General features: G+C 41.5%; 1 protein-coding gene across 2 annotated transcripts in view; it reads right to left on the bottom strand.

Annotated features, from left to right (window-relative positions):
* Positions 1 to 12894, bottom strand: part of LOC112102740 (protein-lysine methyltransferase METTL21E-like) — a 28744-nt gene that overhangs the window by 5940 nt on the left and 9910 nt on the right. The window contains exons 3-5 of one of the 2 annotated variants that reach the window (XR_002907779.2): positions 11192 to 11349; positions 8790 to 8907; positions 7511 to 7842 (exon numbers count right to left, since the gene is read on the bottom strand). Coding sequence is in view for 1 of the 2 variants with exons in the window: in XM_024194155.2 (XP_024049923.2) it covers positions 7439 to 7842; positions 8790 to 8907; positions 11192 to 11349 (680 nt within the window). In the remaining variant the exon portion in view is untranslated. Of the gene's footprint in view, positions 1 to 6315; positions 7843 to 8789; positions 8908 to 11191; positions 11350 to 12894 lie in introns of those variants that run through there. The other variant, XM_024194155.2, reaches the window with a different exon arrangement.

Here is a 12894-nt window from a genome sequence, read left to right as displayed (position 1 = left end):
ACTGAAGCCTTTCACACCAAGAAGATTTTATCTGTGGTGTTCTCCTAATGAGTTTTGCATGGATTCATGCTTTTAAAAAATTATAGACAGTATACAATTAACCTGGCTGCAATTATTTCCTTGTTTTTCCTCTGTCTGTTCTCTCCTTTTTTCTGGTGAAGCATGAAATCCCTACTGGAAAGTGCAATTATCTGTATAGTATTTACCTCAGAGGTTTCCAACCATCAGCCCCTTTCTGCCCTGCCTGTCTCACAGAGGCTGGCTAGAAAATGATGATCTTCTACATCTACCTATATTCAGCTCCTTGGGTGTGTTCTCTCTCTGTCTCAAGGCAACATTGTACAGCATACAATAAGCCAGAATGAGCACATAAACCTTTGCCAACTTATACACGAGTGTGACAGCAGATCCTCTCAGAATCTCATTGTCAGGGTTCTGAAAGCTCTGTCAATGGTAGAGCTGGCGGCTTGATAAAAAGAATTCTAATTTTCCTTTTGAGGTATTGCTGAGATCAGTAAAAGGAGTCATGAACCATGTTTTGAAAGCATAGAGAGTATTCCCTATGAGCAAGAAATCTGTTCACCAGCCCAGAGCGGGTAACCGTAACAAGAAAGCTAATGCTACCATGAGCGGATTTGCTGTCTTTATCCAGAAGCCAGCCTCCAGCATTTTCTCTGGTCTCTTATTCCACTGCCACACCACAGGATCTGAGAATGTAACAGCCATGGTATACTCCTGAGTGACACCTGTGGCTATTCAATTTGCCTCACAGGTGAGCTGCAGCTTGAGTTAATGGAACCCCTTTTTGCTCCCCAAAGGCCTAGGAAGAACATGAGTATAGTCAGGAGCACAAAGGACAGATTGGAAGTCTGTAGTATCAAAGACTCCTATACTGATTTGCTGCCTCTGGAAAAATCAGTGTAATTATTAACCTGCCTGAGAATAATACACAAATTGCTCGATGCAACTGGAGACGTCTAGCTTATCACGCTCCTTTGAGTCTCTGAAATGTTCTCCCTGTCAGCAACCCCAGAGTGGTGTTGACTTTGACCATCATAAGTAGAGCACGGTTCTCTTACGTGCTTCTCCATATCCCCTTTTAATTCCTCGCAGAGGTGCAGAATGGAGGTAGTCAAACCTGTATATCTCAGAAGTCTTCTGAAACTAAGTCATAAAACTTCACTGTGGCCTATAGATCCTATTTTCAGGGTGTAGTCTGGGCACATTTGTATAAAATGGGAAGTTTAAATGCATGATGTTTTCCTCCTGACCCCCCCTAGATCCTCACACGTTTATCTGGTTTCTCTCCCCTTTAAAAAAAAAAAAACCCCAACAACCCAGACTTGAAAAATAACTTAAATCATAACAATAATGTAACTCCTGCTTTACTGCATGTGAACTCCAACAATAGTAGGGCACAAGGAATCAAGAGCTGTCATTTTTGTGGTTTGAGGTATGCACTCTCACTCAGGAGATCTGGGTTCAGTTCCTAGCTCCGCCACAGACTTCCTGTGTGTCCTTAGGCAAGTCACTTAATCTGTGCCTCACAACCTGCTCATATGTAAAATGGGAATAATAATGCTTCCCTATCTCACAGAGGTATTGTGAAGATAAATCCATTATGACTTTAAAGTGTTAAGATGCAACAGTGATGTCTTGCCTGGACACATCTCTCTTCCTTTTCTAAACTATCTGAGGTCACTCCATGGTTGCTACCACTGTAGCACTGATGGCCATGACCAGTCCAAGATTCCCATAATTGTGGAGGCATTCCTGAGGGCCTGAGAAATCTCCCAAAAGCCTGCATCTCAGGACAAAAATTTGAGGATAGGAAAGTCTATGTCTGACTCTTGTGTTATCCATGGTACCTGTAAAAAGCCACCTCTTCCTAAAGACCCCTCGCTCTTCTGTACCTCGGGTTAACCCAAATGTTTATAAACATCATCAGGACCCCTCCAACTTACTCACTTACATTCTTCAGCCTAGTGACAGTCAATATGTCTCCAGCTTCTCCGCAGTACAAAGAGAGGTTGATGAGGCTATGCAATGCAACTTGAGTGAGTGCTGTTAACCTTATACTGACTAATAGAGGTGCAAAATCTGGTACAAGCTATTTGCTACCCAGCGACCATGTGCGCTGAAAATTTCTTGGCAGTTGTATTCTTTAGGCCACACCTCTCCACTATATTGGTGCTGCCAAAAGAACTACACTCCAGTTGAACTCTTTGAAATGCTCAGCAGCAGCAGCATTTCCTCTTGCACCTATTAGAGACAAAAGCCTGATCTAGTCGCATGAACATGGAAAATGTAGGGTAATCATTTAGACACACAACCTCATTGTATGACAGTAAGAGAAAAATATTCAATATGAGCATATGGAAACCATATACGGATGAGGAAATTTGTTACTTTAATGTTTAATAGTGAAAAGTAAAAAATTGTAAATAGAACTCTCTAGACACTATGATACGCAATGAATGGAAGAACATTGCTGTAATGTTTGTATAAATACTAGATAAAATTAAATGGATGAAACGCATTAAAGTTTAAGATTCAAATGCAAGATATTTGAGGCAAGGAAATTCTAACAAATGTGGTCACATTACTTTACAGATATTGTTGTTCATGAAATAATTGTTAGATTAGCACATAAAGTAAAATTATGTGGAAAACCAGCTAACTGTTCTATACAGTACCTCCCAATTTGGATAGCCTTCTCCTCATAGCCAACATAATCTCACTACAGCCTTTGTAGCAATTCCTCACAGTTAGGGCTTTCACTTATAAAAAATTGTTGGACTTCATTGCTTTCTCCTCCTTCAAAACAACTACCAATTGTAGCTATCAAAGATCTTTAGACTAGAGAGTACAGTTATGTGCAATGCAAATACACCAGTACTTTAGCAAGCCAACAGCTAGCATGGGCATTAGATTCTCTTTTTTAAAGAGGAACAAAAACCAAACTCTGTGTAAGTAATTTTAAAAAATATAGTTCGTTGGGAACTTGCCTTGGGAAGCTATAACCATACTTGACATTATTGTGGGAGGACTATTACTGAAGAAAAGAAATAATTTCTCTATGCAAATACAGTATATGACCTCCAACCTCACATTGGTCATGGCTAATTCACTGCTAGTCATAACAGAGGACCAAAGGTCACAGGCACAATAGAACAGATAGCCACTAAAGCATTCCCAGGAAGTTTCATACAACTTTGCTAAACAGAGGTGTGAGAAAACAGAGTAATGTTAATAAACAGTTCACCTTATGGACCCAATCCTGTTGACTTCAGGCTGTCCACATACTGGAGTCCCTTTGAAGAACTGGGCCTTAGCTGAAGAACTAATCAGTATAACAGCCACTGAAAAGCAGCTGCATATTATTGCTTCTTTGTAACACAGAAGGTTTCTGTTTTCTTCTTTCAGACAACCAGCCATATTTCCCTGACATATTTTGGAGTTCATTTCCCCTTTTAAAGAACTTTCCAGTTTTGGGTTTGGCCTTGTTGTTAATTACATGTTAATAGCCAGCACTATTCATATATCTATTACGTGTTCCTATGTACAAATGACCTTCGGGGTGCCAGGTTCACAGCCACAAGCTCCTATGATTCAGGGAATCTAGAAATGGCAGAGGGACTCTGCTTTCTTTAAAAAAAATTGTATCCCTTTTTTCCCTGTGCAGAGTTTTGGAAACAAAAACTGATCCACTAGGGTGGAAAGTTTGGCATTGATTTTTTTCCTAAAAATTCTCAATTATTAATTTTCATCCCCACCTAACATCCAACGCTGGCTTTTGCCATATCTGCCACCAGATTTTAAAAAAGGGGGAGACGAGATCATGGTCCATTCTCTCTACATTTCCCATCCCACTTGGGCTGTGCTGGGAGCCATGGATAACTCTAGGATCACCACAAGGTCCCTCCTTGCTGCCTCCTGCAGCTGAGCTGGCCCCTCTGTCCAGAGCCACTGTGCTCCCTGTGGAAGCAGAAACAGAACTGTCAGAAAAGAACTGCAATGCAAGACAGTTTGTTAGCAAGAGTCAGGCTAACTGTAGGCCTGATAACGCGAGATTTGTAGAAGCGAGGATTGTGAGAGGCGGGTGAGAAAGTACTGTGTGAGGAGTTATTGTGACCTTGTATAGATAAGGTGTAGAAGACCTTGTGTAGATAAGGTATAGAAAATATTGCATGTTGGCAAGAGTCAAAACAATTAAGGAAGTAAGATATCAAGATGGCATATGTATAACAAGATGCAGCTGTCCCTCATTATTTTCTGTAATGAAAGGTATAAATGCTTGCTGTAATTAGGTACCAGGGAGAGACCTGCTTAGCTCTCTCCCTCTGCACAATTGTGAAAGTTAATAAAGCTTCTGACTTGCTGTACCCAAACAAAAGAGTGAGAACTCAGTTTTTCTCCGACATCCCTAACCACTGGGAGAATGAAAGCTCAATAGTCTGAGAAGCAGCATAGCCTAGTGGACCAAGAGCAGGACTGAGAACAAGGGATCCTTGCATTCAAATGTATGTTTTGTCACTCGTTGGTCTTAGACAAGTCGCTTCATTTTTCTGCCTTATTTTTTTCCAGTTTGACCCTGGAGTTGTGATGATTAATGCATTTTGTAAATCAGCATAAACAAGTGCTACAATTCACACAAATGCACAAAGAAAGGCTGTGTTAGGTGGGGGCCTATCAGCCCCCAAGATCCCAGGTTATTTGAACAATTGTCCTTGACAAAACTTTTTTAAATGATGGTAACTCTATGCGTGGACCCCAGCACAAGCAGCTGGATTTGCCTTTCTGCATAGTTAGGTTGGAATTGACCTGAAGATCTCATACTTACTTATTAAGTGACTCAGGAAATTTAGTAGTATCCAAAGAATTCATATAAACCTCCCTAAAACAAAATTCTCTGGTCAGTTCCAAGCAAAGTCGTGTGGTCATCAGAAATCTATTACAATTAAAGAACAATTATTTTGTGGGAGTGAAATTACCCAGGGTACGATCTTGACTGATGGACAGCTGTGTCCCCTCAATTCTCCACCCTAGGGTGCCTTTTACACTGCTTTGCTGTGAGAGTAACAACTCCTGGTCTGCTCTCACACAGCCTCCAGAATGTAAATCACTCCCAGCTATATTGTATAAATGCTATAGCCAGCCACCCATGCAGGGCAACACCAGCAAACTCCCAGTACAAGACTTTCCCCCAGAAATGTGTCTCTTATTACTGCCTGGCACCCTTCTGGACAATACAAGCTCATATAAATCCATCATTTCATTAATAGAAAGTGATATGCACAAACCTTGATATCGCAAATGGAGTTTTCCAAACACTTCAGTCCAAGCACACTGGTTTAGATAAAACAAGTTTAATTAACTACAGAAAGATAGATTTTAAGTGATTACAAGTAATGAGGCATAAGAGTCAGAGTTGGTTACAACAAAATAAAAGGTAAAACGCAATTAATATCTAACTTAACAAGCTAAATGAATTCAAAGCAAAGGTCTCTCTCACCACATGTTTGAACAGTCTTACTGTCTGGATTTCAGTTGGCCAGGATTCTTCCACATAACCCCCCTCCCCAGTTCAGTGTTACTTTCCTTGTCTTTCAGGTGTTGTTGATGTCATGGGTAGAGAGAAAGGGAGGAGTATTTTGAGGCATCTGTTCCCCTTTCTTATGGTTCTCTTTTATTTTAAAAATTATCTCCAGATGAGGTTCAGGAGACAGAAGGTCTGAGGAGATGGGAACCTCCAGCTGTTTATTTGCCAAGATGTAAATTTCTTACTCACACCCTTTTTCCTACCAAAGAATGGCAGCCTAACCAGGTGATAGTCCATGTGATTTTGTTGACACCTGGCTGAGGCGTCAGTTTGCCTTTTGTCTTTGGGGAACTGGTTTGTGCCTGCTTTTGCAGAGTTGGAATATGTCTCAATCTCATACAGTAGAGCAGGGGTCAGCAACCTCTGGCACGTGGCTCGCCAGGGTAAGCAGGCCGGGCCAGTTTGTTTACCTGCCGCGTCCGCAGGTTCGGCTGATCGCAGCTCCCACTGGCTGCGGTTCACCGCTCCAGGCCAATGGGGGCTGCGGGAAGCGGTGGCCAGCACATCCCTCGGCCCGCCCCCCCATTGGCCTGGAGCGGCGAACCGCGGCCAGTGGGAGCCGTGATCGGCCGAAACTACGGACGCAGCAGGTAAACAAACTGGCCCGGCCCGCCAGGGTGCTTACCCTGGTGAGCCGTGTGCCAGAGGTTGCCGACCCCTGCAGTAGAGTCTTATAACTTTACATACAATGTTGCCACACACCGTTTACCAGGACAATAATGATCAGTAAATTATGAATTTTCAAATGATACCTCCCATGGCATACTTTGTACAAAATGCATTACAGTTTTGTAAAAAGGTGAACACAGGGATACAGATAGACAGTCACAGTGGGCCTATCCAAAGACGCTAAGCAACTTTTTCCTATGATCTGCCCATAATTAAGCATGCAAATTAAGTCATTTTGGTCTCAAGCTACCACAGTGAGGCAGTGATGCAAAACATTTTCTTGAGGGCAATTGTTCATATTGTTGTGCTTTCAGAGCTAGAGGTCCACAGTTGTCTATTTTGAGAGGGGCAAAGCTCCAAAGATTTGAGAATTTTTTTTAAAAGGGAATTGGTAATATGCTGCACTATTCTTACACAAGACCATTTGTTAAAGTTTACAACATGAGGAAGAAGAGTCACTTGCCCCAAGGCTGTGAGGCTCATAATCACCATGCATAAGAGAAGACAAAGGGTGGTGGTGGGAAGGGACTTTCTTCTGAAGGGGACAGAGGCATCCATCTGCTGCCCTGACATCCCAAAAGGCATGCTGCCTGCATGGAGCTCACATCTGAGATGCCACAGAAAGCTTGCCATGGGATTATTCACTACAGTATATATTTCCGTACTCTATCCAGTCTGGTTTATTGTCCTGTGGGAGTTATTAAAAGAACGCGACTTTGAACAGCGTGGGTGGCGGTGTGGAAACATCAGAGTGCAATTTGATACCACAATTTTTAATTTTAAATAGATTATAATCTTATGTTGTGTGTAGTCATCTGATCTTATCAGGCACTATTATAAGCTGCAATGGAAAGTTGTTGGCAGCAATACTACAGCATTGTGGATATATGATCCGCATAACCTGTGAAAAATATTAGTGTTGCACAGTTTAGCAACTAAAGTTCAGAAAATGCCAACGATATGTTCCCCCTACATGTACCAGTAGATGAAAATTTAATTTAGGATATCTTTTCAAGCATGTAAGAAGTTTTATATTTTGTTTATGACAGGACATTGATTTAACCCTAAAAAGCACCATAATCTACAGGTGTCATCAAGCATTAACATGGAACCTGTGAAGAAACTCAAACTCCACACACACACACTTTCTAATACTCAAGTTGGAAATCACGTCATCTTCTTGCCTCTTCTCATCGCCTTATACAATGCTATGTTTAAACTGGGGAAATTGGAAATTACCTCCAGGTCAAACAATTCCTGAAATCTGCCCATAAATTGGTTCTTTGTGTCCAGCCTGAATCTCATGGCCCAGAGAATAACAGTGTTGTCCTGACACAAGTGATGGAAGGTAAGAAGCAGCTCCTCCAGGAAGGGATGGTAGTACACAACATCAGCAGCCATGATGTAGTCAAACTGACACAAAGACTTGGGAAAGTTCTTCTCTAAATCAACTCCCCAGGAGAGTTCTTTAACCTGGGGCTGATGCTTACATTTCATTTTGGTATTTTTGAGAATATTGTACTGAAGGTTTCCTAGTACTTCAGGAAGATCTGTGGCAGTCACATGTGCACCTATGACAAAAAACAACCAAGGATTAACCCTTGAAGAATTAAGAAGTAATCTGTACACAAAACCTACTGCAAAAACAATTGCTTTTCCAGGTCTCTCCCATATATATGTACAATATACCTGTAAAAAACCTCCTGTGCGTTTCATTACACTAGAAAAGTATATTAGGTTTTCACACCAAAAATATCATTAAAATATGGTCCTGCTCTGCAAGATCAAAATGATATCCTGGGAATCCACTTTTATGGAGTCTTTGTATCAAATCTGCTTGATATACAAGTCAAAAGATGGGGGAGGGGTTTTTAACTACAACCCTGCAAAGTCAGCCTGGGATCTGAGAATCCCCTGGATTGTTTTCTTCTCATACAGTAATAAAAGACACTGCAAGCTAAATTGTGTCCTCGGTTACATTGCGGTCGTTAGGGGTTCCAGTTACTGTTGGTAAAGAACAGGCTGTCAGGAAAGAAGACAGAATGGACAATGTCGGGACAGCAAGCTCAAGGATACGTTTCTGAAAGAACAGGTTACAAATTGGAATATAGAAGTGACTTGGGAAACCAGGAAGGGGTTATTTAATAGTCAGAAGATAAACTGCTCTTGTGAGAGGTTGTGTCTGAATCCAGCCGCTTCTATATATCTCTGACCTCCTGGTCTAGTAAGAACCCTAGTTCTCACAGCACCTAATTTCTGTCCTCTGTTTAATACTGGATGGCAGCCACATCTACTGTACCCTCCCACAAGGCATTCTAAAGTGAGGGCAAGTAATTTTATGGAGATAAAAGCAAAACTGGCTTCCAAGTTGGCTGAAAACCCCAAAGAATTCAGTGTTTCTTCCTCGGTTTTCAACAACATTTTAGAGGAACTGAACAACTTACTATATGCTCCAATAGTCATCAATATTCATCTTAATGAAGTTTCCAAACCCAGCAAAGCAACAGCCAGCACTTACCAAGTAAAGTGGCTACTATGGAGACCAGCCCTGTTCCAGCTCCAATTTCAATTACACTTTTATCAACCAGGCTGTATTGTTTAGCATTTGTTTCCAAAAAGTGACATAGAACAAGAGCCTGCCGGGGGAAACAAGAACATATTGAACAAAACAAAACAAAAAGAAATACCACTCTGTGCACACATAAAATCCATAGCTACATGAGCACTGACCTTTCTGAATATGAATTACAAGAAAAATAGCTTTTTTAAAAAGTCAAGATTTTATGTAATTTATTTCACATCTATTTAAGCTGAATAAGTCCAACTGCACAGTAATAAGGCACATTTTTATCTTGGCTCTCTCTTGCAATAAAAGATCATCCTTTATCCATTACCTGACGCAGAGATTATATATTTTGCCTCCAACAACGCCTTCTGCTGCCTAATTTCTGGAACAGCATTATTTTTCCAATCACAGCTATCTGAACAATACCACCTTGCACTTAAATATCTCCTTCCATTCCAGAGTCTCAAAACACTTCACAAACATCATGCATTTTTGCCCGACATCTCCCCACCTCCCTGCGTGAGATAAAGAAGTACCGTCATCCCCATTGTGAGGGGGCATGAGGAGCCTGAAGCACAGATTGCTAAAGTGACTTGCCCAACCTCACAGCACAAGCTTGCAGTAGGGCTGGGAACACAACCCACGTCTCCTGACTCCTGTGTCTGTGCCTCAAACTTAAGAAACAATGAGAATAATGGGAGCATAGTGGTTTATCAGAATGAAGAGGAGATGTTTCGTCAGGACCAGGTGAACCAACCCAGAAACAATTGCTGGCAGACTGAGATTTACTTCACCCCCAGCAGAGGGAGGGGAAGCAGTGATTCTGAATCTCCATGTTTCTGTGAGTTTTCTGTTGGACCATGAATACCCTTTAACATAACGGTTTTGGGGTATGGTTCCCATGTGTGTTGCTGGGATTTTTCAAAAGACAATATTTCAGTTGTTCTTACATCCTTATTGAAAATTTTCTCTCAAGACCTACATTAGTTTCTGTTTACTATGTTGATTCCTAGTCTATGGGGGCTGGGGGTGGGGGAGAGAGATCACATTTGTAGAGTGCCTTGGACATGCACAGATTAACACAAAACTGATGTATATGTATTCCAAAGAAGCTTCCCTCTCTCCAAGCAGGTTGGAGGAAGCCATTACTAATCATTATTTGTTAAGAGCCTACCTCATGCTCTGGCACTGTACAAGACATACCCCTAAAGACAATCCCTCTCCTGAAGGGACCAAGGCTCGCAATCGCCTTTGAGTTATATAAGCTGCAGAAATATGCCACAATAACCCTGGATATAGATTCAAAGATTTGAAGGCCAGAAGGAACGGCTGAGATCATCTAGTGTGGCTTCCAGCAGAACACAAACCATAGAATGTCACCAGTAATTCCTGACTGAAATCCAGTAACTTCTGGCTGATTTAGAGCATACATTTTAGAAAGGCATCTCATTTTGATTTAAAGACTTTAAGTGACAGAGAATCCACCACATCCCTTGATAAACAGCTTTAATAGTTAATTACTGTTAAAACTCTGCCCCTCACTTCTCCTTTCAAGTTGTCTAGCTTCAGCTTCCAGATATTAGCTCTTGTTATGGCTTTGTCTGCCAGGTTAAAGAACTCTTCACAGTCTTCTCTCCATGTAGGCACTTACAGACTGATCAAGTAGCCTCTTAACCGTCTATATCCCTCCTTACTCCCCTAACTTATACCCACAAAATGGCTGCCAGTAAACCACATAGATCTGGTGCATTCTACATGATATTTCAACTCACTACTGAAGCAGAAAGCACTACTTCCAATCCTCATCTGAAGACAGGTTTGGGCAGAAATTAAAAACTATTTCCAAGTTCCGGTAAATGTCAGATGACAACTTTGGGTAGAAAATTCCCGGGTACCCATGAAAAACAGATGTAATGGTTGCCAGCTCTTCTGGTCTCCTTGCAAGAGTAATCACTTTTAGGAAGGCCACTTTTTAGTGGTCCAGGATAGAACAAAATAGTTCTTTCCCTTGTTTCACTTGTAGCAGGTTCAGAAGGAAACTGGGGGCATTGACCCAAAAGTTGCTGAAAGCACAAAAACTGAAAAATGATATATAATTCCCTTTATCTAGTCCTTCAACTGAGGGACTAGGGAGCCCTGTGCATCAGCAAGTTCATGATTAATTCTGCGGATGTGTGGACAGCTCCCACTTGCACAGCTCTAACATAAAAGATTTGTGGGTTGCAAAGAGGAGGCAGAGAAAATGCTGAACATTTCCCTTGGTTTTACAGGATTGAACAACAAATGTGCAAAACAATTTAAAGGGCTAGAGTTTTTAGGGGGAAAAAACCAATAATATTGCATAAATATTGTACCGATGGCCAGACTACTGCCCCATAACATTCGGTGGCTTCTATAATTTTTATCTCATGGCCAGCAAAATGAAAACCTTCCCAGGGTCTGCTAGTTACAACAGCAGGAGAAAAACGCCTTCTCATGATTTCTGCAACTGTCTGTTCATCTTCATTATTACCTGGAAGTAAAATGATAAAGATCATATAAGTTAAAGAACGTTGTAACAAAATTGTGACATGAGAAGCAGAATTGACTGATCATGAAGCTACTGGTTTACACAGACAGGCAGCTCTCTAGCTTCCAATCTGGCTTATGCCGGATAGTGGAAATGCCTTTTACAATAAATTGTTTGGTAGGATATGGTCCTACTCTCTATGGTAATACTACTACTAACAACAACTACAACATAGGAGGAGTCTCCTGGAATATAATTCAAAACTATTTATACAGATCACATAATGCATCTCTTCTCCTTGTTGCTGATGCAGCTGGGTACAGAAAATATAAAGAAAACAGTTAGAAAAGTGACAATAGCTTATTAATTTAAACAACACAATAGGAAGTATTTTCAATTGCTGCTGCTATGCTCTTTACTCACATATAGTTTTGTTTGTGTATTTTTCATTTATTATTTCCTATGCCTTTTTATGGGTTCTAAGAGTGCTATTCTCTTTGACAATGTACAAAAGGAGTCAAAATACCAACCTGAATCAACGTGGAGTACTTGTGGCACCTTAGAGACTAACAAATTTATTTGAGCATAAGCTTGCATGGGCTAAAACCCACTTATAGACTCAGACTTTAAGGTCAGAAGGGACCATTATGATCATCTAGTCTGACCTCCTGCACAACGCGGGCCACAGAATCTCACTCACCCACTCCTGTAACAAACCCCTAACCTACGCCTGAGTTATTGAAGTCGTGGTTTAAAAGCCTCAAGGTGCAGAGAATCCTCCAGCAAGTGACCCGTGCCCCACGCTCCAGAGGAAGGCGAAAAACCTCCAGGGCCTCTGCCAATCTGCCCTGGAGGAAAATTCCTTCCCGACCCCAAATATGGCAATCAGTTAAACCCTGAGCATGTGGGCAAGACTCATCAGCCAGCATCCAGGAAAGAATTCTCTGTAGTAACTCAGATCCCACCCCATCTAACATCCCATCACAGGCCATTGGGCATATTTACCGCTGAAGATCAATTAATTGCCCAAATTAGGCTATCCCATCATACCATCCCCTCCATAAACTTCTCAAGCTTAGTCTTGAAGCCAGATATGTCTTTTGCCCCCACTACTCCCCTTGGAAGGCTGTTCATATGCTCAAATAAATTTGTTAGTCTTTGGCCTGGTCTACACTATGAGTTTAATTCGAATTTAGCAGCATTAAATCGAATTAACCCTGCACCCGTCCACACAATGAAGCCATTTCTTTCGAAATAAAGGGCTCTTAAAATCGATTTCTGTACTCCTCCGACAAGCGGAGTAGCGCCAAAATCGATATTGTCATTTCGAATTAGGGTTAGTGTGGCCGCAATTCGATGGTATTGGCCTCCGGGAGCTATCCCACAGTGCACCATTGTGACCGCTCTGGACAGCAATCTGAACTTGGATGCACTGGCCAGGTAGACAGGAAAAGCCCCGCGAATATTTGAATTTCATTTCCTGTTTGCCCAGCACAGGAGAGCATAGGTGACCACAGAGAGCTCATCAGCACAGATAACTATGCAGGC

Source organism: Terrapene carolina, unplaced genomic scaffold (assembly GCF_002925995.2).
Source record: "Terrapene carolina triunguis isolate 2854851 unplaced genomic scaffold, T_m_triunguis-2.0 Scaffold21, whole genome shotgun sequence".
Classification (NCBI taxonomy): Eukaryota; Metazoa; Chordata; order Testudines; family Emydidae; genus Terrapene; species Terrapene triunguis.
This window is presented reverse-complemented; position numbering and strand designations above follow the sequence as displayed.